The sequence below is a fragment of the Mytilus californianus genome, unplaced genomic scaffold, assembly GCF_021869535.1.
Source record: "Mytilus californianus isolate M0D057914Y unplaced genomic scaffold, xbMytCali1.0.p SCAF_7, whole genome shotgun sequence".
NCBI classification, from domain to species: domain Eukaryota; kingdom Metazoa; phylum Mollusca; class Bivalvia; order Mytilida; family Mytilidae; genus Mytilus; species Mytilus californianus.
The window spans coordinates 97,169,998-97,196,424 of NW_026262723.1; the positions used below are offsets into that span (position 1 = coordinate 97,169,998).

General features: G+C 32.0%; 1 protein-coding gene across 3 annotated transcripts; it reads right to left on the reverse strand.

The window, feature by feature from the left end:
* Nucleotides 1-3,305: 3,305 nt before the first annotated feature.
* On the reverse strand, nt 3,306-26,422 carry LOC127709080 (gamma-glutamyl hydrolase-like). 3 transcript variants are annotated; one of them, XM_052214429.1, is made up of 11 exons: nt 26,310-26,400; nt 24,095-24,221; nt 17,358-17,453; nt 15,200-15,302; nt 14,838-14,888; nt 13,353-13,437; nt 11,200-11,338; nt 10,956-11,062; nt 7,872-7,965; nt 4,974-5,114; nt 3,306-3,946 (listed from the first exon to the last, which is right to left on the reverse strand). In XM_052214429.1, exons 3-11 carry the CDS (start codon nt 17,437-17,439, stop codon nt 3,816-3,818), a joined length of 933 nt encoding a protein of 310 aa, XP_052070389.1. In that variant the 5' UTR covers nt 17,440-17,453; nt 24,095-24,221; nt 26,310-26,400; the 3' UTR covers nt 3,306-3,815. The 3 variants fall into 3 exon arrangements, with proteins under 3 accessions (XP_052070389.1, XP_052070388.1, XP_052070390.1); XM_052214428.1 differs by lacking the exon at nt 24,095-24,221 and having other exon boundaries at nt 26,310-26,422; XM_052214430.1 differs by lacking the exons at nt 24,095-24,221; nt 26,310-26,400 and adding an exon at nt 18,770-18,788.
* Between the last annotated feature and the right edge of the window lie 5 nt (nt 26,423-26,427).

Below are 26,427 nucleotides of genomic sequence, written 5' to 3' on the forward strand. Positions count from 1 at the left end.
ATACCTTAACCAACACCAGAGGGTGTGTCATAATGTATGTACAACTTCCTAGGTCAAAGGTCAAGGTCAAAAACTTTGGTTTCAGTTGACAACCCCATGTCCTATGGTACAGATCATGTCTGCTCTATATCTTGAGAACCATTTTGATTTCAAAGTTTATACTTGACATGTATATTAACCAACACTAGAGGGTGTGTCATAATGTATGTACAACTTCCTAGGCCAAATTTAACACTTTAACTAAAAAACATAGAATAAAATCACTCTCAGCACATAACGAGACTATGTAATAACTTAAAAAAGTGCTTCATATCAGCTTATCCATACAAATTTTTTACCACACGTTATTTACAGCGGGGCCCACAGAGATGGCTCCTATCTCAATGATATCTAGTTTGACCTGGAAACAGCACAATTTTTAACCTGTAAGGTCTTTCAAATATTATGAGCAGTTACCCTTTTAACCAACTGAACTTGTGTTCTTAAAACTACAAAACTGTTTTGCTTTAATATATTTTGTTTGAGGAAACATTGAGTACATGCAAGCATCATGCATTTATATTAGAAGTGTAAATTATATAAGACGCAGAATAAATTTTGTTGGATCTCACATTTGCAGAATATTGAAATAAAAGGATATGTTGGGTATACGACAATGAAAAAGCCATCCCATGCCACTCAATAATTGGTAGACATTTATAGGTTGACATATGTATTTTAGATTCAAGATGCAATTATACATTTCCATTCAGGGTCCAACAGTATAACATATAAAATATGAATGTATTTATATACACAAATTAATTTAGAAAAAAAATCTGATTTCTTTTATCTTTTTAATAGAAATGATGTACCCAGTAAATAAAAAAGTACACATGTAGCAAAAGAACATAATGGTGTATTTTGGTCCATCTCAACATATATTATCAATAACTTTCATAATGTACAATTTTCTTTCTATCTATTTTTTAAAAAATACACACAATATTTCAAAGTATAAAGAAAAACAAAAAAATACAAATGATAATTAAAAGCTCTATATATCAATTCATTCTTCAATATATAAACATTAAATATCTTTAAAAAAGTGAGAAATGCTGTTCAGACATACTAAAGTAACATAACACCATCTATGTATGCAGCTTGTGAGAAAATGAATAAATGTTCTTTAAAGAAATTGTTTTATTGTGTCATGTTTAAAATAGTTATATTTCTTTCAGTGGAAAATTCTTCTTCAAAATTCAGGTTTAACAGAACTATTTTCAATATTTACATATTCTTTAATCAATAAATTTCAGAGATTCAAGTCTTTCATTATATATATTCTCCCAATGTTGCAGTTGGTATTCTTTTACAGGAATGTATTCTATGTTAAGTTTAAGCACAAATTAAGTGAAAGCTGAAATAAAAAAGGCTAGCAGAAATTACCAAAAGTATTTGGAGAGCACAAAACACAACAACCACCAACAGTAGAACCTAAATTTCAGAGAATGGAGAATTTGTTATATATCACGATACAGCTACATATATAATCATAACGGAACAAGAGACTCCCCACTCCTGAATCACTCAACTGACAAAACTTCGCCTGCATAGCTGAAGGGTCTTAAAAATATTGCAGTGTAGCAAAATAAGAACACTAATCGGACTCCTTTTGACAAATTAAAACCATGTAGGACTTTTCATCAAAACAAAAAAGTAGCGACATTTAGTAAATTCCTTCTGAAAAAAATTTCTGCTTAGTTTTTTTCTTTATTTAACTTCATAATTTCCTGAAAATGATTGATTGTTGGAGCTTAACGCATTTCTCAGAACTCTTGGCTATATCGATTCAGCCTGTTTTTGTTGGTGGAGGAAGCCTGAGTGCCAACAGAGAAAAACCTTCCACATGCAATCAATCAAATATGCCACAGGCAGAATTCTAACTTGTAACCTCAGTGTTGACAGGCTAGTGATAGTGTAGATGGGCTAGTTAGACCACTCAGCCAACAAGGCCCCTTTTTGAAAATAAAAATCAAAATCTAATTTTTCATTTGGTGTTAATGTAAATTTTTACCTATACTTGCTGACAATTTGAATTGCAGATTGACACCAAGGTAACAACACTTGTAAAAAGAAGTATAGACGATTGAATAGATAAAAACATAATGCATAAAAATGTTGTACAATTGTATTTCAAGAAATGTGTACATACATATATACCAGCAGCTGATTACTAACCTGGTTAATCAGTGGAATATAACAGGATACATCAAGAAAAGCTTGGTTTCTTGAAGTAACAATGTAACAAGCATATTTGGTGAATAAATAAATATATAATGTCCTTAAAAAAAAAAAAAAAAAAAAAACACTTGTAAAAAGCCGTGAAGGAACATGTCAGTGAAGTTTGGTCTGATTGGGTCACTTGAAATTTGGACCAATGAGCATTTTTGCCCCTTAGAGCAATATTGTATTTTTCGTCAGGAAAAAAGTCAAAACATTTATTAAGTACCTTCTCAAGAACAGTTCTACATGGTTGTATTTAATTTAACTTCATCTATTCTTGAAAGGAAACTTAAAATCAAATTCCCAATGAGTTGCAATATCAACCTTGACCTAAGTTTCCTATTGGCATACAAATTCACACTTTTTAGAAAATCATAAAAAGTGGTCTGCTAGGGTTGGAACCAAGTGATTGAATGGTTCTTGAATTTTTTTTTCCAAAGCCAAGCCAATAATGTAGGCTTAAAATGGCCATGTTTGTTCATAAACTGGCACCAAAGTGGCCATATTTGTTGACAACTTAGCACCAAAGTAACAAGCCTGGAAAGGACCTTCTGAGAAACATTCATACCAAGCTTGATTTCATTCTGTTCTGTGGTTCTTTAAAATGCATATGTGAATATTCAGTCTTGACAATGTAGGCCAAATGATGACAATAATATTTACAGTGTTGTTTGAGAGACTGCATATGTTACTGTAAATTCAGAAATAATTGTGAGGTTTTTATTAATGTGAATAATGCAATTAGGTGAGTATCGCAATAACGAATCTCACATTTTTTTCCATTCTTCAAAAATCGCAATAATAAGTGCATTTTAATTTTAGTTCATTTATATGTTTTGGAGTATAGTGTGACATCCATTTTCGATGAACATGCCTCCAGGTGTAGGATTTTCTTGCTGTGTTGAAGACCCATTGGTGGTCGTGGGCTGTTTTCTGCTCTTTGGTCAGGTTGTTGTCTCTTTGACGCATTCCCCGTTTACATTCTCAATTGTATGCAATAATTTCTGAATTTACAGTATTTGATAGTCAATAAATACATGTAAAAGTAAATGTATATTTATTAAACAGGATCAGTAATGTAAAAATGAATACAATTATAAGATATCACAGTCAAAAATGATTGTTGATGAATATTTACAGTGACTTGGAGACCTAGGATTTCTGAGAAACATACATATGTTAATACAATAATACAGTTATTACAGGATGACATATTATAAAATAAACTGCCGAGGGACTTGTTGACATGGTCTCATCATAAAGTACATCAAAATAAAATAGTATGTAAAAGGATAACTAAAGGTATTATTACATCTAAAGTTAAAAAAAAAGCAAACGAAACCAAACAGTACTATAATTTGTTAAGAAATTTCAAGTATAATTAAAATTACATGCTTTTTTCAGAATTTTGAGATGACTTTGTATTGTCACCTTTGAAAACTTACAGGTTAACAATCCTCTGGTGAAAGATTTTTCCGTTTAAAATTCTATTTACATGTTTATAAGATTTTTTGTTTAATAATCAAACAGATTGATATCATAAGCATGATTTAATTAATTGTATAGTTGAAGAAATACATTTCTTCAAATGTAGAATCGGCTGTATACCAAACTGGATAATTGTTAATCATTGCTTTAGCTTCCATCTCAACACTTGGGAACTTGTGTTTATTTTTCCTGGCTGAAAATAGACAAAAAATGTGCATTCTTTAATACAAAATTTACAAATGTATAAACTATATATATAATCTATCAATATTTTTGTACTAATAATTACTTTCAATATGTTGCACAAGGACTGCAATTCATTCTATTCATTGGACCACAATTAATAAAGAGCTGTGCCATGAGGGCATGATACGCCTGTCGCTTTTTCAACGAATAAAGTTCCATAACTTCTCGATGTCATATCAGAAATTTATAAAAAAACTAAAGGGAGCTTATTTTAATAGATATAAATGAGTCACCAAAGTTTCATGAAAACTGCTCAAAGCACTTTTGAGTTATCATCTGAAAACTGAAAATCCCCCCTTTTTTATGAAAAAAATTCCACAACTCGGAAACGTAAAATCTAAAATTTATAAAAATCGAGCTTACATCAATAGATATAAACAAAGCACCAAAGTTTCATACAAATTGGTTGAAGCGTTTTTGAGTTATTGTCTAACATGTTGATGACGGACGGACGGACAGACGGACGGAAAACGGTATACCATAATACGTCCCGTAAACGGGCGTATAAAAATTAGATGAGTCAAAAATATGGTTTCTTACTAAAATAAAGACAAGCTTTCAATTGTTGAGTTTTAATAGTATATCACATTTTTCTGATGAAAAAATTGTTTTTGTAGGTTAATTCTAGGTCACAGTAATTTTGTAATTTTATCAAAATAGTCAAAGGAAAACCCCCCAAAAACATCTAAAACTGTTGAAGGCCATTACTGAATGAGTTATTGAAAATGCACGAACAAGCACAATACACAGACAAGGAATATATCAGGCTGTTGGTTTTTTTCTTTTGAATTGTTTTACATTTTGTCATGCCATTTAAAGCTGACTATTAGGTATGGGTTTTGCTTATTGTTGAAGACCTTCAGTAACCTATATTTGATTAAAACAACCACATTGAACTCTGTTGGGTAGTTGTCTCATTGGAAAAATACCACATCTCCTTCTTTTTAGCTGTATTTATTCTTTTTTTAAATTACCTTCACTGATAAAAAAGTTGGCAAAATGTTGTGAGACCCGTATAGACTGAAAGTCATGTACTAATCCAGTATATCTACTGTTCCATAAAAAGTTACTCTTTTCTGGATGCCATTGTATACCATATACTGGATATTTATGTGCTGAAAATAAAATAAAAGCAGAATAAGATTGACATGAAGACAGTGAATAATGTTTGACAGAATTTTTCTAACAAGCTGTATAAACCTGAATAGCCAACATCATTCAGAGGACAAAACATCTGAGAGCTAATGGTTGAGGTTTGAGAAGACTTTTCCTAAAGATTATGTAGTGTATATCTAATTAAATAAATGTGGATAGTGTCCACATGTGGACACAGATGATGCCCCCACTTGCATATCTATTATCATATAGTTATAAAAGGACATAACTGAAGAACGGTAAAAGTGACCCTACCCAAATTTGACCTTGATCTGAGTTTTGTGGTAATAAGCCTTGTGTGTAAGTCTCATAACATTTGGTTGAGGCTAACTTAAGTAGAGAACAGAAACTAAAAATTCAGCAATTTTTCTATTTGTAAACACGCATAACTCTAGAACGGTTGTGTATAAGTTTTATAACATTTAGTTGAGACAAACTAAAGTTAGAGAACGGAAACGAAAAATTCAGCAATTTTATGTTTATAAAGGGACATAACTCAAGAATGGTAAAAGTGTCGCCACCAAATTTCGTACTTAATCTGTATTATGTAGTAATAAGCAATTGTGTATAAGTTTCATAACATTTGGTTGAGGCAAACTAAAGTTAGAAAACAGAAACAAAAAATTTGTGCTTGATCTTAGTTTTGTGGTAATGAATATTGTGTATAGGTTTCATAATGGTTGGTTGGGGCAAACTTAAGTTACAGAATGGAAACTAAAAATTTTGCAATCTTTCGATTTATAAAGGGGCATAACTCGATAATGGTTAAAGTGACACTACCCAAATTCAACTTGATCTGTGTTTTATCAGTGGAAGTCAAAATTAAACATTGCATTGTATAAAGCATTGATTGTAGTTGGACAAAGGAAGATAACTCCATTTTTAAAAATTACTTGATATTTAGAAGAAAATAAAAATTTTGCAATTTTTCCATTTATAAAGGGGCATAACTCTAGAACGGTTAAAGTGACGCCACCAAAATTCAAACTTTTTTTTTTTAATTTTTATTATTTTCAAGAATAACAACAAATACAACACATCAAACAAACATACAGTAATATTAGCAATACATTTGAATATATATTTATTTATGACAATAAACATTGTTGAAAATTCAGTTTTATATTTATATGAAAAGAGAACATAAATACGGAAGAAAAGATAATTTGAGTTAAATGTTTATGTACCACTGTGTGGCACATGAGAAGGCTAAAGTATTTTATGAAAAAAAAGAAGAGGTTAAAATATCCTGTAAGATTTTCAGTACATAATAAGTTGTGCTATTAGATACAATAATATAATATGTTAGTTTTGACAATAATTATCTGTAAATAATAAATGACAAATTGAGTTATAAAAATAATTCTTTAAATGCATTCCACATGGTATCAAAGTGCTCTTGTCTCTTATTTTTGACTGCCATTATTTTTTCTAAATTGTACATATATTTTAGCTTTTCTTTAATGGCACTGAGTGAAAGATCTTTTGAAAAACATCTACTGTTGTATATATATTGTTTCATGTATAGAAAAATCAAATTATATGGGTCACCTTTTCGAACTTTTGATAAATCTCCAAAAATAAAATTTAACTTATTCAATGGCAGGCTTACCCCACCAGATAAAAACCAATAATCAATATCTTGTAAAAAATCCAAAATTCAAACTTGACCTGTGTTTTGTGGTAATAAGCATTGTGTATAAGTTTCATAACATTTGGTTGAGGCAAACTTAAGTTAGAGAACGGAAACTAAAAATTTTGCAATTTTTCCATTTATAAAGGGGCATAACTCTAGAACGGTTAAATTCAAACTAGATCTGTTTTTTGTGGTTATAAGCATTTTGTATAAGTTTCATAACATTTGGTTGAGGCAAACTCAAATTAGAGAACGGAAACCAATTTTGGGACGTACGGACGTACGTTTGTACGTACGTACGTACAGACGGACAAGGGTAAAACTTAATGCCCCCACCGCTACGGCGGGGGCATAAAAATATATGTACACAAATCAACATTTACACCATAAATTATATTTCAAGGTTTATTAGGTCTGCTTTATACCTTAACTTACATCTAGAAATAGTACAGTGAGGGTAAGAAGAGAACCTTGTTTTACAACAATGAGTCTGAATATTTCATTCTTAACCCAATATATCTGAAATAATAATATATATATTTATAATTAGAAAGCACCTTGGATAAATATTTATGAGATTATTAGTTAACATTTCTTTAAAATGGGAGAAATGAATAGGCCAACTTGTTTGAGGAATATTTATTGATTTAGATAAAATATATCGGGGGGAAAATGACAAAAGGAAGAAATTTTCAGCCTTCATAAAGGTTCTTGACAACTATTTAAGACAGGAAACATTGGCCATATAGGTAAGATTCAAGAAATTTATTTATTTTACTTTGATAACAACCAGTGACAAGTCCTTTGTTTTGACAATAGCTAAGAGGACAAAAACTGTATTCTGAAATGCTTGTCTGAAATTTTAACATATGGTATATTCAAACAAAGTTATCAATTATTATTATTCAAACCACCATAACCAAAATTGGACTCAACAGTCCAAATCAGTGATAACATTGTCCTTTCTAGTCAGTTTCAATATCAGTCTGAAATTGACTGAAAGGTACAATGTAACCAGTAAATAAGAAATTATCATTATAAAATGATTCATGTTTAACACGCGGACATTAAAGAAACTGACCTTCAACTGTTGAGAGAAATTCTTTCCCATTTGAAGCTACATTTGTTGACAACACTTTAAAAAATGTTTTCAGTCTGGAGTTACTGTTGTATGTCTGAAAGAAAATATTTTTTTCTTGAATTTTATATGAAGTACCAGTACATAAAGTGTGGGTTGACAAATTCCCCCTGATTGAGATATTGTAGAACAATTTTTTTTCTAAATCAACAGTCAACTCAATTCTTTTAAGCCTAACAAAAATTATCCATGTCAAGAATACAATTGCAATTAAATAAAACCATTAGAATTACCCAAAAAATTTAGTGTTATCTAATTTGAAATGCCTTTATTAACTGTTACACAAAAGGAGTAGCCCACCTGCACTATAACAGCATCAAAACTGTCTACATAAACGGTCACACCATGAGAATTGCCTGGCTGCCTATTACACCGCAAGAACTGCTAACCTAAACTTTTATGCAATATGGTTTGCCTACCTGAACTTTTCTACCGTGAAAATTACCTCTCTGAACGGTGACACCATAAGAATTGTCAACCTGAACTGTTACACCATTAGAATTGCCTACCAGAACTGTTACACAAGAAGAATTGCCTACCAGAACTGTTACACAAAATGAACTTCCCACTTGAACTGTTACACAAGAAGAATTGCCGACTTGAACTGTTACACCATAAGAATTGCCTACCTGAACTGTTATCAAAGTATTGCCTACCTGAACTGTTACAACATTAGAATTGCCTACATGAACTGTTACACCATTAGAATTGCCTACATGAATTGTTACACCATTAGAATTGCCTACATGAACTGTTACACCATTAGAATTGCCTACATGAACAGTTACATCATTAGAATTGCCTACATGAATTGTTACATCATAAGAATTGCCTACATGAACTGGTACACCATTAGAATTGCATACATGAACTGTTACACAAGAAGAATTGCCTATCAGAACTGTTACACAATGAGAATTTCCGACCTTTAAATGTTACACCATCAGAATTGCCTACATGAATTGTTACACCATTAGAATTGCCTACATGAACTGTTACACCATCAGAATTGACTACATGAACTGTTACACCATTAGAATTGCCTACTTGAATTGTTACATAAGAAGAATTGCCTACATGAACTGTTACAAAAGAAGAATTTCCTACATGAACTGTTACACCATAAGAATTGCCACCATGAACTGTTACACCACAAGAATTGCCTACATGAACTGTTACACAAGAAGAATTGACTACATGAACTGTTACACCACAAGAATTGCCTACATGAACTGTTACACAAGAAGAATTGCCTACCTGAACTGTAACACAAGAAGAATTGCCTACATGAACTGTTACACCACAAGAATTGCCTACATGAACTGTTACACCACAAGAATTGCCTACATGAACTGTTACACAAGAAGAATTGCCTACCTGAACTGTTACACAAGAAGAATTGCCTACCTGAACTGTAACACAAGAAGAATTGCCTACCTGAACTGTTACACCACAAGAATTGCCTACATGAACTGTTACACCACAAGAATTGCCTACATGAACTGTTACACAAGAAGAATTGACTACATGAACTGTTACACCACAAGAATTGCCTACATGAACTGTTACACAAGAAGAATTGCCTACCTGAACTGTAACACAAGAAGAATTGCCTACATGAACTGTTACACCACAAGAATTGCCTACATGAACTGTTACACCACAAGAATTGCCTACATGAACTGTTACACAAGAAGAATTGCCTACCTGAACTGTTACACAAGAAGAATTGCCTACCTGAACTGTTACACCACAAGAATTGCCTACATTAACTGTTACAAAAGAAGAATTGCCTACATGAACTGTTATACAAGAAGAATTGCTTACCTGAACTGTTACACCATAAGAATTGCCTACATGAACTGTTACACCATTAGAATTGCCTACCTGAATTGTTACATCATTAGAATTGCCTACATGAACTGGTACACCATTAGAATTGCCTACCTGAATTGCTACATCATAAGAATTGCCTATCTGAACTGTTATACAAGAAGAATTGCCTACCTGAATTGTTACATCATAAGAATTGCCTACATGAACTGTTACACCACAAGAATTGCCTACATGAACTGTTACACAAGAAGAATTGCCTACCTGAACTGTTACACAAGAAGAATTGCCTACCTGAACTGTTACACCACAAGAATTGCCTACATGAACTGTTACAAAAGGAGAATTGCATACATGAACTGTTATACAAGAAGAATTGCCTACCTGAACTGTTACACCATAAGAATTGCCTACATGAACTGTTACACCATTAGAATTGCCTACCTGAATTGTTACATCATTAGAATTGCCTACCTGAACTGTTACACCATTAGAATTGCCTACCTGAATTGTTACATCATAAGAATTGCCTATCTGAACTGTTACACCATTAGAATTGCCTACCTGAATTGTTACATCATAAGAATTGCCTATCTGAACTGTTATACAAGAAGAATTGCCTACCTGAATTGTTACATCATAAGAATTGCCTACATGAACTGTTACACCACAAGAATTGCCTACATGAACTGTTACACAAGAAGAATTGCCTACCTGAACTGTTACACAAGAAGAATTGCCTACCTGAACTGTTACACCACAAGAATTGCCTACATGAACTGTTACAAAAGAAGAATTGCCTACATGAACTGTTATACAAGAAGAATTGCCTACCTGAACTGTTACACCATAAGAATTGCCTACATGAACTGTTACACCATTAGAATTGCCTACCTGAATTGTTACATCATTAGAATTGCCTACCTGAACTGTTACACCATTAGAATTGCCTACCTGAATTGTTACATCATAAGAATTGCCTATCTGAACTGTTATACAAGAAGAATTGCCTACCTGAATTGTTACATCATAAGAATTGCCTACATGAACTGTTACACCATAAGAATTGCCTACATGAACTGGTAAACCATTAGAATTGCCTATCTGAACTGTTACACCATAAGAATTGCCTACATGAACTGGTACACCATTAGAATTGCCTACTTGAACTGTTACACCATAAGAATTGCCTACCTGAACTGTTACACCATATGAATGGAAGTTAGGTGTTACATTGTCTTTCATTAGATAGTTCTTAACATCATCAGGAAGATTACCAAACATAAGACTTTCTTTGTAATCTGAAAAGTAAAAAGGTTAAACTGAAAATATCAATTTTTTTTATAAATTTATCTTTATTCATCAAACATCATATTTATACCAATTGTACAATTCAGTAAACAATAGTGGACATGACTGATTAAATTTGAAATTTTACCTTCAGTTAAATTCAAAGGAAGAGACTTATCCCACACGCTGGCATTTGTTGTCACCAATACTCCTGCAGTAAGGGCAGATAACTCCTGAAATCCTAAACATGTTCCCCATACAGGATAATAGTCACCTTTATCATAAGCCTAAAATACAAAGTCAAAAACCTTGATAAGATTCTCCTTTCTTGTAACTATTTCATTATTACAAATAAGATAAATCAATCAAACATTTATGTGACATCTACCAAATAATAAATGCCACAGAAATATGATCATGACTTACCGTCCTATATTTTGCCTTGGTTAAATAAGTGATGTCTTTCATATCTATTAGACCCTAAGTTTAACGATATGTAGTGACAGTGACTTTAGAAAAATATATCAAGTATAAAGCATAAGAAAGAAAGTGTAATGTGTACAATAAATGATTACAAATCAACACTTCTAAATGAGTAGGAGCATTAAGGACCTTGTTTGCCTAAAATATAAAGATTTGTAAAATTATATTTGATAAAGTACTTTACAGATATGCACAAAATCTTTACTCTAGTGAATTTAACATATAGTGGAAATTATAAGATTTAAATACCCAAAAGAAGGAACAGACTGAATTCCAATTCTAAAAAGGGTAAAATTATTTAATTATTACATATATTAGTGACAAGTAAACGAAAGGTGATAATCATATATTCAGATAGACTGATGCTGTAGTTAGCTGTTTTGATAGTTCATGCATGCACTATTAATTTCTGAAACAAAGATTTGTTTAAAATGGCAAAAAAATATGTATTTTTTTTATATAAAATGCTGAAAAGGCACTTTGCTGTAACATCATAATCTAATCTATAATCAGAATCTTTTGTTCTTATTAAAACCATTGGCATGTTTTGATATTCCATTAGTAAACTTACTTGAAATGTGATTAATAACTTATCTGCCTTTAGGAAGTTGAGAAAAGAATAACTGTGTGACCTGCTAAGGTACAGTAGCTTGTGTACATACCTGGCATTTTTTTCTTAAAGTTAGATAAAAGGAAAAACTAATTACTTGAAAGTCTATTCTGACTGCTATAGCTAAACTAGTCATTCACTAGCATTTAACAGAAAACTTTGTAAAAGATGATCATTTTTGTAAATCTGAAAGGATCTATAAATCAATAAACCTAATACTGAACTCTAGAAAGAATCTCTTATTCCATTTTTAAGATTTACTACTAGTTTAACAAATGAAGATCTATAGTCAGAATAGTGAGATGTTCATATTTCCTATTAAATTTCATGTTAAATTTCATGTGCCAATACTGTAATAGTTATTATCGCTATTTTTACAAATTTTTCCTTTGATCTTGCTGACTGATAATTTCCTTTCTCAGCAGAGTCGAGTGATATGAAAATGGAGTCGAGTGATATGAAAATTATCGCTAGAAACTAAGGGAACACATGCCGTTGTCAAGGAAATTAACAACGTCTTCATAGGTAAAATAGCGATAAACAGATTATCATTGGTCATCTCAACTCGATTGCTTTTCTCACTTTCGCCGTACCGGCTCAAGCGAGAAAATCAATCTCGTTGAGATCACCAACGATAATCTATCAATTCACAACAACTTCTGAAAGACTATACAGGTCTTATAAATGCTGTTACAAAACATGTAAACTGTAAACTGTTGCATGCATTTATTACTGCAATTGTTGAACTATAGACCAAAAATGACAGAATGTGTCCATGGGACACAGATGATGCCTCCACTTGCATATAATAGTATAAAGGGACATAACTCAAGAATGGTATAAAGTGATGCAACTCAAATTCGAACTTGATCTGTGTTTTGTGGTAATAAGCATTGTGTATAAGTTTCATAACATTTGGTTGAGGCAAAATTGTTAAGTTAGAGAATGGAAACTAGTTTTGGGACCTACATATGTACGGACGGACGGACAAGGGTAACACTTAATGCCACCTTCCGGCACGGTGGTCGCATGAAAATGTTAAGATTAAATTTTTGTGATCTCAGGAAATGCTTCATACTAATAATGCTATCAAAATTTAAAATGTATCTTTTTATCCAGCTGTAGTTCTAAAAATAATAAGAATATCCCAAACATTACTGGATTCACAGTATTTATAATATACATGTGTTTAAGTGTTAGGTACATGCCTTCAGTGCCATCTCATAGAAGTATCTTGAAACATTAGCATAGCCTGATGTAAACAGATCTACACCGCCTCCTGGAAGCAGTACTCTGCAATGAAATAGAATATTAATTCTACTGACAATCTATTAATCAAACTGACTCATCAAATCATTTTATAAAATACATGATACAATGGGACATCTTTGGCAAAATATTTTAAGTATAAAAATGAGGATCTGTAGTATGATTGCCCATGAGACTATATATCCACCAAAGATATAAACATTCTTGATTTAAACGACTAGTATAGGTCACTCTACAGCATTAAAAAATAAACAATAGTTATCTATATAAAGTAAGCTCTTAAAAGTTTTGTAGCTTGAAATTACAGAATTACTTGACATGGACATAGATAAAATCTAAAGAATGTTCACCTCACGGTACTATATTGTTAAAACTAGATATGAGGCCTGGAAAATATAGCTATAAAGCCAGTGACAAATGGATTTTAATTCCATTTCATATAATACAAAAAAACATATACAGCAGACAGCAACCAACAACAATCACTGAATTACAGGTTCACAACTTGAGACAGGCACCTAAAGAATGTAGTGGGGTTCAATATGGTTGTGAGTGTTCAACCATCTCCCTAATAAGCAAAGGCTTTACCTAAAAAACATTTTTCCTTAAATATGTAATTTACAAAGATGTTAATGTGTTTAAAATATCTTTTTAGGTAAAGCCTTTGATCATACCTATTTTGTTCAAAAATTTGTGAGAAATGACAATTTTTGGTCAAATACGTCAATTTCAACACATGTATGACATCATAGTGACATCACAAGTGAATCTTCCGTCACTTAAGTTTCCATTTTATACCAATGATATTATTTATTAATATAATTAACATAATTTTGAAAGGATGGATTAAGTTAACTATTTTGTTGAAGTTTCAGGGGCGAAATAATGGCTCGTATCATACCTCTCCTTTAATTCCATTCTGAAGCATACAAAAAGCTTTTTAAAAATGTTTTATGCCAAAGTTTGAGGTTGGAAACTAGTCAAACTGTGTAGGTGCCAAAGACAAGAACAATGTTTTGCAGAATTTTCTATTTAACACAAAGATAGATTTTACCATAAGAGAAAAGGTTGAAAAACTAGTTCAAATTGGATATTGTTTGATATCAACTTTCATAATTTAATTTCAATAATAATAATTAAATTGCCTTTTTCAATTTTCATGAGTTACTAAACCTTTATATAATGATCATACTTTGTCAGAGACCAGAAAATATCATCAATATTGAACATTTTTTTTTACATTATTAACATGCAGACACTGTGTATTTGTGACAGCTGACCTTTTGTTTATGATCAACAATCATTTAACTTTTCAACTTACTCCTTGTTGAAGCATCCTTGTTTTACCATTACTATATTTCTATAAGAAGTTTGCTGAGAAATAAGAAACTATGGTAAGAACTATACAAATTCTTCTAACCTACCCATTTGTATATTTAAACATTTTTTCGTAGTATTCTTCAGATTCTTTGTCCCTGTAAATAAAAAATACAGTCAATAGCAGATCATTTTTTTCACCTGACCAGACTAAACATTATACATTTTTTTCATTAAGTTACACTAATGGTTCTTGAAAAGCCTGTTCCAGCAAATAAAAAATAGTGAGCACATCTTCAGAAATTTAAAAAAGATTTATAATCGAATCCATATGTGGACCTACACATAGGGGTTTATTTTTCTTTTTTTCAATACAAATGTTATTGTTTGGTCACAATTTTTCTACTACAATACTGAATATAGTTATATTTAGTGTAATTAAAAACACAGTGCTTGTATTTGCTCTTACCTTATTGGCACAACACCACCTCCTGCACTTTCTATCCATTTAATGTAGTCTGCTGGTATTCCTGTGTCACCATGGCCACCAGAAGACTTTTGAGCTACAACACCTGTAAGTTTTAAAACTAGTATTTTTATTCGTTTACTTCTTACATATTTATTCATCTGAAAAATGAATTTTAACACTTATAGTTAATGAAGCATTCAAAAGAAATCAAGGCAAACAGTTAAAATAAATTGCTTCGCCGAGCACAGCTGGATACGACCGCAGAGGTCCAACCCTGAACAGTTGAGGCAAAAATGGATGCAATATTCGCGCTTGATACAGGTCTGAATTTGGATTGTAATTAAATATTTGACACATAATAACTGTAGTTAAAGAACTTAGAATTGGTTATATGATTTGAATTTATATTCAATTTGCTTTTGTGCAATACACTTTGCTGTTGCGATGCTAAATTTTTTTTGGCGAATCGACCCCCCCTCCCCCCACAAAAAAAAAAAAATTTACCCCCCCTTTTTTTTTTGCTTTTGTGCAATACACTATGCTGTTGCGTATTAACCCCCCCCCCCCCCACACACACACACACACACACACTTTTTTTTTGAAAAAAAAAAAATATTTGAAGAATTTTTCTTTTTAATTTCTGAAATCTGAAATGAGAAAAAATTGACCCCCCACAATTTCTTTTTAAAATATCGTGTCAAATCTTTCATATGGATTTTTTGGTAAAAAAAAAAAAAAGATGCAACATTTGCAGATATTTTTACTGGTCTTCCTTTATAACCCATAACCCCCAAAATCAATCCCAACCTTCCTTTTGTGGTATTGAACCTTATGGTAAAATGTCATGGAGATCCATTCACTTAAACTAAAGTTATTGTGCGAAAACCAGTGTGTCTTCGTACGACGACGACGACGACGACGCCAACATCATACCAATATACGACTGCAAAAATTTTTTGCAGTTGTTTAAAAATGGATAAGCAAAAACAAGGAAGTGTAGCTTAAAAATCTGTCAAGCATTGTTTTTCTCACTTTTTTTTACATTACTGTTGCAAGACAATATTCAAATATGTTAAAATAGGTCAATAATTATTTTTTACTTAAGGGCAATTTAACTCCTATTTGGAGCCATCTCACAAGTCTGAACTTTAACCATATCACATTTCCTCTATCTATCATTGTTTTCAATATATTTGACAAATATTTGCATTTTGCCTGTATGAGGTATTTTGAACATAGTGGCCATTTTAATTTAAATTTGGTCATTGGACATTCTTTAATGAAGTAGGCCAAATTTAGTACTATTTAGTACAATGGTTTCAGAGAAGGTTTTTGCCCAAGTTCACGACGGACAGCAGACAAGGCAGCCCAAAAGCCTGGGTACAAAAAAGTATAGTTACAGAGGTATATAAGTACCTTTTCTAATCTGGTTTTCCTTGTATGTTTTAAATCCTGCCTTTTGATTTCACTGATTGAGATGAAAAACAGATAGGGTTGAGTACTCTAAAAGCTTGTTTGATCCTGCCATGAATGTGACTGTCATAAGTCAGGAAGCTATTATCAGTGATTGTCTTTCCTTATATCTTGGTTTTGTCCTTTAGGGAATTTGGTGTTGATGGCATTTCTCAGTTTGTCTCTGCTTAATTTATTGACTGCTTGTCTCAGGGTAATTAAGAGCTTGACATATGATAAAAAAAACAACTGTCTATTGTTGACTTCTGGATATCTTTTTTTATTTCGTTATTAGGTTGCTATCTCATTGACATATTACACACATTTCCTTTTACTCAGGAGCCTCAACAGCTGAGTGGTCTAAGTAGTTCATTTACTGTATCACTAGCCTGTCAACACTGAGGTTGTGAGTTCAAATCCCACATGGGGCAGGTGCCTTTGATTACAATCTTAATTGACTAGGATTGGCAGTATCCCTGCTGAAGGTACTGGTTCTCTCTAGGCACTCAGGACTCAGGATTCCTCCACTAACAAAAACTGGCTGCCATGAAATAGCCAATAGTGCTGAAAGTGGCATTAAACACAGCACTCAATCAGTCAATCAATCCTGTTATTCAAATTATACAGTGTCATAGATGTATTCCAACTTGAGCTCATAAAAACCTCTTGTTTAATTTTGTAAACAAAGATTTAAAAATATACATACCAATGATAGGTCTTATATAAGCAGTGGTGTAGGTTGTTAGCCAAAATATATTAAGTAAAACAAGTATCTTAAAACATCCCATCTTCAAACTTCAAACTACAATATAAATTACATATAAATCAAAGTATAAAAGGAAGTGATACAATAAAACATGATGAACTTCCTGGAGAAATGAAAATACAAAATGATTATAAATAATGTTTTGTCTTGGTAGTTTTTCATTTATCGTGACTTGTTAGAACTTCCTTGTGTATTATCTAACAAAACCCATTCAAATTAAATCTTATTCATCTATCAAGAGATAAAGATAACCTTCATGATTATAAGATTTCACAATAAAATGATTTATTAAACTTTGTTGAAGTCTTTTTATAAATTTTTTTGGTTGCTGTCTCTTTGACCTTTGTTCCACATCTCCCTATTTTGTATGTAACAAGTGGCAGGCTAATAATTACTCTTACTAATAAATATAAAAATATTTTTACTTAAATGTCTGATTTTACTGAAATGACTGATTTTACTGAAATGACTGATTTTACTAAAATGTCTGATTTTGGACAATTTGTGTTTTGAGGTTTTTGCTGCATATTTCTAGAAACTGATAAGCCTTCAAAATATTCTAAAATCAACATACAGTTAGCTGAACTAATTAGTAAACATTGAAATTTAATGAGCATTCTGACAAAAAATGAGTTCAAAATTAACTTTTGGATTTTTTTTAGTTTTTCTCACTTGGGAAGAATACTAAGCTTCATCATACATTTTCCTTAACCAACTTGATGATTTTGAAAAAAGAATTAAATGATAACCTTAAATTTTTCCCAGACTAACCCTTTCTTCATGTTAGATTAAGTTTACATCTTTAAAACTAATTTAAGAATTTGAACATACACTTTTTAATGACGATAAATAGTAAAAGCAAACATTTGATTATAAAAAATCTACTTCATAAATAAAATTGATAGCTGGAAGATTATATTTAAATGTTTAAACAAAAGAGGAGGAAGATAATCATGTTCAATTAAAGGGAGATAATTAAACTGGGTGTGAATAACTACATGTACTGAAAAAGAGTTGAAAATCAACTCACCTTTTTTTACACTTTCATTACTTTGTAAAAATGTCTTTATAGAATAGTTTAATTTAGAACCTGAAATATATTTCATGCAACACCATAGCAAAATGTCTCCTACCACTGAAATTGAGATATTTTGGTGTTGGGTTATTTTGGCAGCTTTCAGCAAACCAGTTGAGTTGTGATTAGATTTTTGAGAGCAAAATTTGGCATTTAAATGTCAGTTCTTTATTGTTATTTTACTGGATAATGGAATTCTTTGTTTGATTAGTTATAGATGACTTTTCTTACTGCAAAAGAAATGAAACTTTTTTCCTCAGAATCATATGGTGTTTACCTGTCCATTTAAACTTTTGCAAGTTGAGCTTTCCTATTGAAAAAATACAATAGCCATTGTTCTCTTTGGAGTTTATTCATTGATACCCTTAAATGTCTCCTTGAAAAGCCAATAATCGGATGATTAATTTACCTGGACAAAAAAAATTAACTCCTGATGATGAAAATGCATGAACCAATACAAAATAATGACACATATTGTCAGCGTAAAAAAATAAAATCCTTGTATTCTAAATACATGTAGGTATATGATTTTTTTGTGCATATACTTTACACATTAACACCCTACCTTGATTCCAGTTAATTCCCCTTTTGCTAATATTTCTGTGATTTTTTACTATTAGGGAGAGTTTCAAATCATTATTCCAGCGTCATTGAGTTTTGAACTTAGTAGAAAACATGTCACTATACTATCATACTTTTTACTAAATCACTTTATTTCTATGTTGTATTGAAATTTTCGTCATAATCACTGAAGCTAAATATGTACGGTTTCAAGTTATACTCCAAAGATACTTATAAAAAAATAAATGGAGAATGTGTCCATGGGACACAGATGATGCCCCCGCTTGCATATAGTTGTATAAGTTATAAAGGGACATAACTGAAGAACGGTAAAATTCACGCTACCCAAATTTGTACTTGATCTGAGTTTTATGGTAATAAGCATTGTGTATAAGTTTCATAACATTTGGTTGAGGCAAACTTAAATAAGAGAACGGAAACAAAAATTCAGCAATTTTTCCATTTGTAAAGGGGCATAACACAGAACGGTAAAAGTGACACCACCAAAATTCAAACTTGATCTTTATTTTGTGGTAATATAGATTATGTATAAGTTTCATAACATTTGGTTGAGGCAAACTTAAGTTAGAGAACGGAAACGAAAAATTCAGCAATTTTTCCATATGTAAAGGGGCATAACTCTAGAACGGTTAAAGTGACACTACCAAAATTCTAAAATGATCTGTGTTTTGTGGTAATAAGCATTGTGTATAAGTTTCAAAAAATTTGGTTGAGGCAAACTAAAGTTAGAGAACAGAAATGAAAAATTCAGCAATTTTTCCATTTGTAAAGGGGCATAACTCTAGAACGATTAAAGTGACACCACCAAAATTCTATCTTGATCTGTGTTTTGTGGTATTAATCATTGTGTATAAGTTTCATAAAATTTGGTTGAGACAAACTAAAGTTAGAGAACGGAAACGAAAAATTCAGCAATTTTTCCATTTGTAAAGGGGAATAACTCTAGAACGGTTATAGTGCCACCACCAAAATTCAAACTTGATCTGTGTTTTGTGGTAATAAGCATTGTGTATAAGTTTTCTAACATTTGGTTGAGGCAAACTAAAGTTAGAGAACGGAAACCAACTTTGGGACGTACGGATGTACGTACGGACGTACAGACAGAGAAGGGTAAAACTTAATGCCCCCTCTGCTACTGTGGGGGCATAAATATCTTATAAAAATCTTAACCACAGAGTGCAAATCAACAATTAATCTGAATCCACATACTACTCCAAACTGGTCAGTACAAAATGAATATGATTTCTTTTGTTGCCAGCAAACAAACACAAGTTTAAAATAAAATCACACTTATTTTCATTAAATGACTTAGAGCTATCTCCACTTAGAAGTCACGAAATAGAATTCACTAACCTACCTCATCTACTTAGACCAGCAGGACTTACTTTGAAATATAAATCCCCATACCACTCCCAAATAAATACTGGTAAATATTGCTTTTACATAATAAAGCAAACATTTAAATCAAACAGTGCTTATTGTTGAGTGTGTTCATTTATTATGAAGTTCTTTTTATTCAAACATATGTTGTCTCTAAATTGTAAGAAGTCCTGACAACTGACATTTTTATTATAAAAAATAATTATTCAAACTATGATTGTGTTAGCTTAGGCAACACAAGACTCATGCATAAATTGGCATTGACTGTCACTAGCAATGAAACAATGTACAATTAAAGGGGTATTGACTGTCACTAGCAATGAAACAATGTACAATTAAAGGGACATCGACTGTCACTAGCAATGAAACAATGTACAATTAAAGGGGCATCGACTGTCACTAGCAATGAAACAATGTACAATTAAAGGGGCATCGACTGTCACTAGCAATGAAACAATGTACAATTAAAGGGGCATCGACTGTCACTAGCAATGAAACAATGTACAAAACATTTTTAGGATTATTATTCAGAAATAGAAAATACATTTACAATAATAAAGGATATAAAAGAGAACAGAATGAACCAGAAAAAAACATAAAAAATTAATATGTTATTGACTTAGTTAAAGCTACGATGGAAATCAACAGGTGATGTACAAATGTTCAGGTACTGCATTTCTGTACAGATTCACAAGAAATTTGTCTTCTTAATTCATACTTATATCATCCAACAGTGATTCTATTTTTAATATAATAGTATATAGGGTAATCTTTAATACGATGTTTAATAAATCTTCATTTTTTTTCTGTATCCTTGTAATGTAACCAATTTATTAAAACTCTCCCTGATACATTGTATTATAAAATTGCAGAAAGATTCACAGCAGGGGAATTACCTGGAAAGAAGGTATGGTGCTTATGAGTTAAGAATATGCATAAAAAAATCATAAACCTACACATACAAACAAATAAAATAAAAATTAGTTCTTCAGATGTGTATTGACATAAATTTTTAATGATTACCTCTTGCTCTGACAATATGTGTCATTATTCTGTAATAGTACATGCGTTTTCATCTTGCTAAATTTTAAATCAATGAATGATTGACTTTTCAAGAAGAAATTTAAAGGTCTCATTGAATTTATACTTTTTTTAAATCTGATCGTGTTAAAAACAATAATTTTTGAAGGGCAAAAATATTAAGTATCAACAAAAATAAATTGCTTCGCCGAGCGCAGCTGGATATGACCACAGAGGTCCAACCCTGGTCCAACCCTGAACAGTTGGGGCAAAAATGGACGCAATATTCGCGCTTGATACAGGTCTGAATTTGGATTGTAATTAAATATTTGACACATAAAAGGTTTCTGACACAGAATAACTGTAGTCAAAGAACTTAGAATTGGTTATATGATTTGAATTCATATTCAATTTTTTGCTTTTGTGCAATACACTTCGCTGTTGCGAATTGACCCCCCCCTCCCCCCCCTCCCCCCACAAAAAAAAAAAAAAAAATTTACCCCCCCCCTTTTTTTTTCTTCCTTTTGTGCAATACACTATGCTGTTGCGTAGGATGCAACATTTGCAGATATTTTTACTAGTCTTTGTTTATAAATATGCATTTCTTTAAACATAATTTAAAAGCAGTGTAAGGGAGATAATCAAAACGTTGTATTTGGATTACCTTCCTTACACTGCTTTTAAATTGTCTTAATTGTTCATTAGCCATTACTTTATACATTACCTCCCTTACACTGCTTTAAATTATTTAAAGTTACTCTAGAACAGTAAAAGTGACGCCCCCAAAATTCAAACTTGATCTGTGTATTGTGGTTTAAACATTGTGTATAAGTTTCACAACATTTGGATGAGGCAAACTTAAGTTAGAGTACGGAAATGAAAAATTTTGCAATTTTTCCATTTATAAAGGGGCATCACTCTAGAACGGTTAAAGTGACGCCACCAAAATTCAAACTTGATCTGTGTTTTGTGGTAATAAAAATTGTGTATAAGTTTGATAACATTTGGTTGAGGCAAACTTAAGTTAGAGAACAGAAACCAATTTTGGGACGTACATACGTACGGACTGACAAGGGTAAAACTTAATGCCCCCTCCGCTTCGGTGGGGGCATAAAAATTTAAGAAACAAGTTGAACACCAATATCTACATTTGTCTGTGACCCATGACAGCAACTTCATCAGTGGTAATAAGTCTATAACTGTCTTTTATGACAGATTGTAGGTATTCCTATGGGCACCAATCGTGCCCCTTTAATAGCAGACTTGTTCCTGTACTGTTATGAATCACAGTTTATGGCCAAACTTAGTAAAGTCTAAATTCCATTTAATTGATAAATTCAACAACACTTACCGTTATCTTGATCATATATTTTCGTTAAATAATCAAGAATTCTCTAAACATACTACCAAATTTACTTTAAATAAATCCAAAATTAACAGCAATAAGTGTCCTTTCCTAGATTTAGATTCAATTTTACACCAGAAACTCTACACAAAAATTGACGATAAAAAAACTTATTTCAGACGGAATAGCACATCCTAAGTTTTACGGTGATGTTGTTTACAGAGCCCGGAAATTTATATACAATCCAGGTAAACTTATCAATCTTTTAAATAAACTTATTCTAAAAGGTTACCAATTCAACACTGTAGTTAAATCTTTGAATATTATTTTTATTGGTATAAAATTTTGATTTTGCTATCAGTAAATTAAAATCACACTAAATAGTTTTGTTATACACATATGCACTTTAACGATACTACAATCTGTCGATACCTTTATTTTGGCATTGCACAAGGTCATGTTTTTCTCTGACTGTTAATGACGTCTTTACACTAAATCCATTGGTTGTTGGATGTGTACTGATTGATATTTTAGTCTCAGATACATGATTTTTATTTTTGTTTATTAGTTATTGGCTTTGAACTAGCAGTCAGTAACTGCAAGTACTCTCAGATCTATACTTAGTGACTTTTTTGTTGTTAGGGATGAGGGATGGATAAATACCCTGCCACGTCCAGTCTGTGTTTATGTTTGATGTTTTCTGCTTTGTATCGATCTGATGAGTTAAGCCTTTTTCAACTGATTTTTATCATTTATTCTTATGTTGTGCTGTTACACCACTGTCCCAGTTTAGGGGGAGGGTTGAGCGCTCACAAACATGTTTAACCCCTCCACATTCTTTATGTGCCTGTCCCAAGGCAGGAGCCTGTAGTTCAATGGTTGTCGTTGGTTCATGTCTGTCATATTTGTTTTTCGTAAATTGTTTTGTTATAAATTAGGCCGTTAGTTTTCTCAATTGAATTTTCATATTTTTCATGTCAGGGCCTTTTATAGCCGACTATACGGTAAGGGTTTTTCTCATTGTTGAAGGCCGTACAGTTACCTATAATTGCTTACATCCACTTTATTTGAACTTTGGTGGATAGTTGTCTCATTGGCAATCATACCTCATCTCCTTATTTTACATAGACAGCTATGATTAAAGTAGAATAAAAATAAGATAGATTGATAGGTGTTTGACGACACTTTCAGCACTGTTATCTATTTCATGCAGGTCAGATTTTATTGGTTGAAGAAGTTGGAGTGCCTGGAGAGAACCATGGTAGGAAAACTTACAATCCTAGTCAATCAAGATTGAAGTCAAATGCACTTGCAACATGTGGGACTCAAAATCACAACCTCAGTGTTGACAGGCTAGTAATGCAGTAGTTGAACTACTTAGACCACTCAGCAACTGATAACCCTATAAAAATAAGAAGATCTGGTATGATTGCAAGTCTCCACCAGAGACCAAATGATTTAGAAGTAAACACCTATAGATCACTGTACAGCCATCATCAATGAGCAAAACCCATACCACATAGTAAGTTATAAGAGGCCCCAAAATGACAAATTTAAAAAAATTCAGACGAGGAAACAAACAGCCTGATTTATGTACAAAACAATAAACGAAAAAAAAAATATGATATACTACGGCGGGGACATAATAACAACAACCATAAGACACAAAGGATAGATTTGAGAGTATTTGCAGTTACTGAAAGCTAGTTTAAATTCAACTAGAGGCTCTAAAGAGCCTGTGTCGCTCACCTTGGTCTATGTGCATATTAAACAAAGGACACAGATGGATTCATGACAAAATTGTGTTTTGGTGATGGTGATGTGTTTGTAGATCTTACTTTACTGAACATTCTTGCTGCTTACAATTATCTCTATCTATAATGAACTTGGCCCAGTAGTTACAGTGGAAAATATTTTGTAAAAATTTACAAAAATTTACAAAATTTATGAAAATTGTAAAAAATTGACTATAAAGGGCAATATCTCCTTAAGGGGTCAATTGACAATTTTGGTCAAGTTGACTTATTTGTAGATCTTACTTTGCTGTACATTATTGCTGTTTACAGTTTATCTCTATCTATAATAATATTCAAGATAATAACCAAAAGCTGCAAAATTTTCTTAAAATTACCAATTCAGGGGCAGCAACCCAACAACGTGTTGCCTGATTGGTCTGAAAATTTCAGGGCAGATAGATCTTGACCTAATGAACAATTTTATCCTGTCAGATTTGCTCTAAATGCTTTGGTTTCAGAGATATCAGCCAAAAACTGCATTTTACCCTATGTACTATTTTTTAGCCATGTCGGCCATCTTGGTTCGCGGGCAGGGTCATCGGACACATTTTTTAAACTAAATACCCTAATGATGATTGTGGACAAGTTTGGTTAAATTTGTCTTAGTAGTTTCAGAGGAGAAGATTTTTGTAAAAGATTACAAAAATTTACAAAAAATGGTTAAAAATTGACTATAAAGGGCAATAACTCCTTAAGGGGTCAACTGACCATTTTGGTCAAGTTGACTTATTTGTAGATCTTACTTTGCTGAACATTATTGCTGTTTACAGTTTATCTCTATCTATAATAATATTCAAGATAATAACCAAAAACGGCAAAATTTCCTTAAAATTACCAATTCAGGGGGAGGCAACCCAACAACGGGTTGTCCGATTCATCCGAAAATTTCAGGGCAGATAGATCTTGACCTGATAAACAATTTTACCCCATATCAGATTTGCTCTAAATGCTTTGGTTTCAGAGATATAAGCCAAAATCTACATTTTACCCCTATGTTCTATTTTTAGCCATGTCGGCCATCTTGGTTGGTTGGCCGGGTCACCGGACACATTTTTTAAACAAGATACCCCAATGATGATTGTGGCCAAGTTTGGTCACATTTGGCCCAGTAGTTTCAGAGGAGGATATTTTTACAGATAAATACAATATTCACAGATCTAATTAAGGTGTTGGATTGGTCACCTTTTAAAATAAGTTATTAAAAGGACATATTGACAAGTTTACCTAGACCTTCCCTGAATTTACAGGCTATAAAAATCACTGTAATGATGAGGATGTGCTAGCTATCCCACTTGTAATAAGTTTTCTACTGGTACAGCCAAACTTCAAAACCAAACCTTTTTGTATCTATGATTCTAACTATGAAAGATTTGAGTAAAGGTTCTAAGTTTTTTGGTGGTAACGAAATCTTTACTTAAATATTTACCAGTAATACAATTAGATCACGTCCATTAAAATTCATAACTTCACTACAGACACGGGCATAACGAACGAGTTGGAATATATTTTTGTATTAGTGTGCACATCGCACACAGAGAAAATCATATGTATTATATGTCTCTGACCATAATAACCATGTAATCATGTATATAATCAGAGACATATATATGTCTCTGATATAATGTATAAGTTTCTAAAATTGGAGGATATAATTCTACATTAAAAAAAGATATTTTCATTACAAAAAAACTCACATTTTAGACAGGGAGATTTCTCTGTATGGTGAGACGAGTTTCAAACTGAATTCTGCAGGTGTACTTTCACTTGTATAATGTAATAGGTCACATGTCTACTTTCATTTCTTCCGATGTC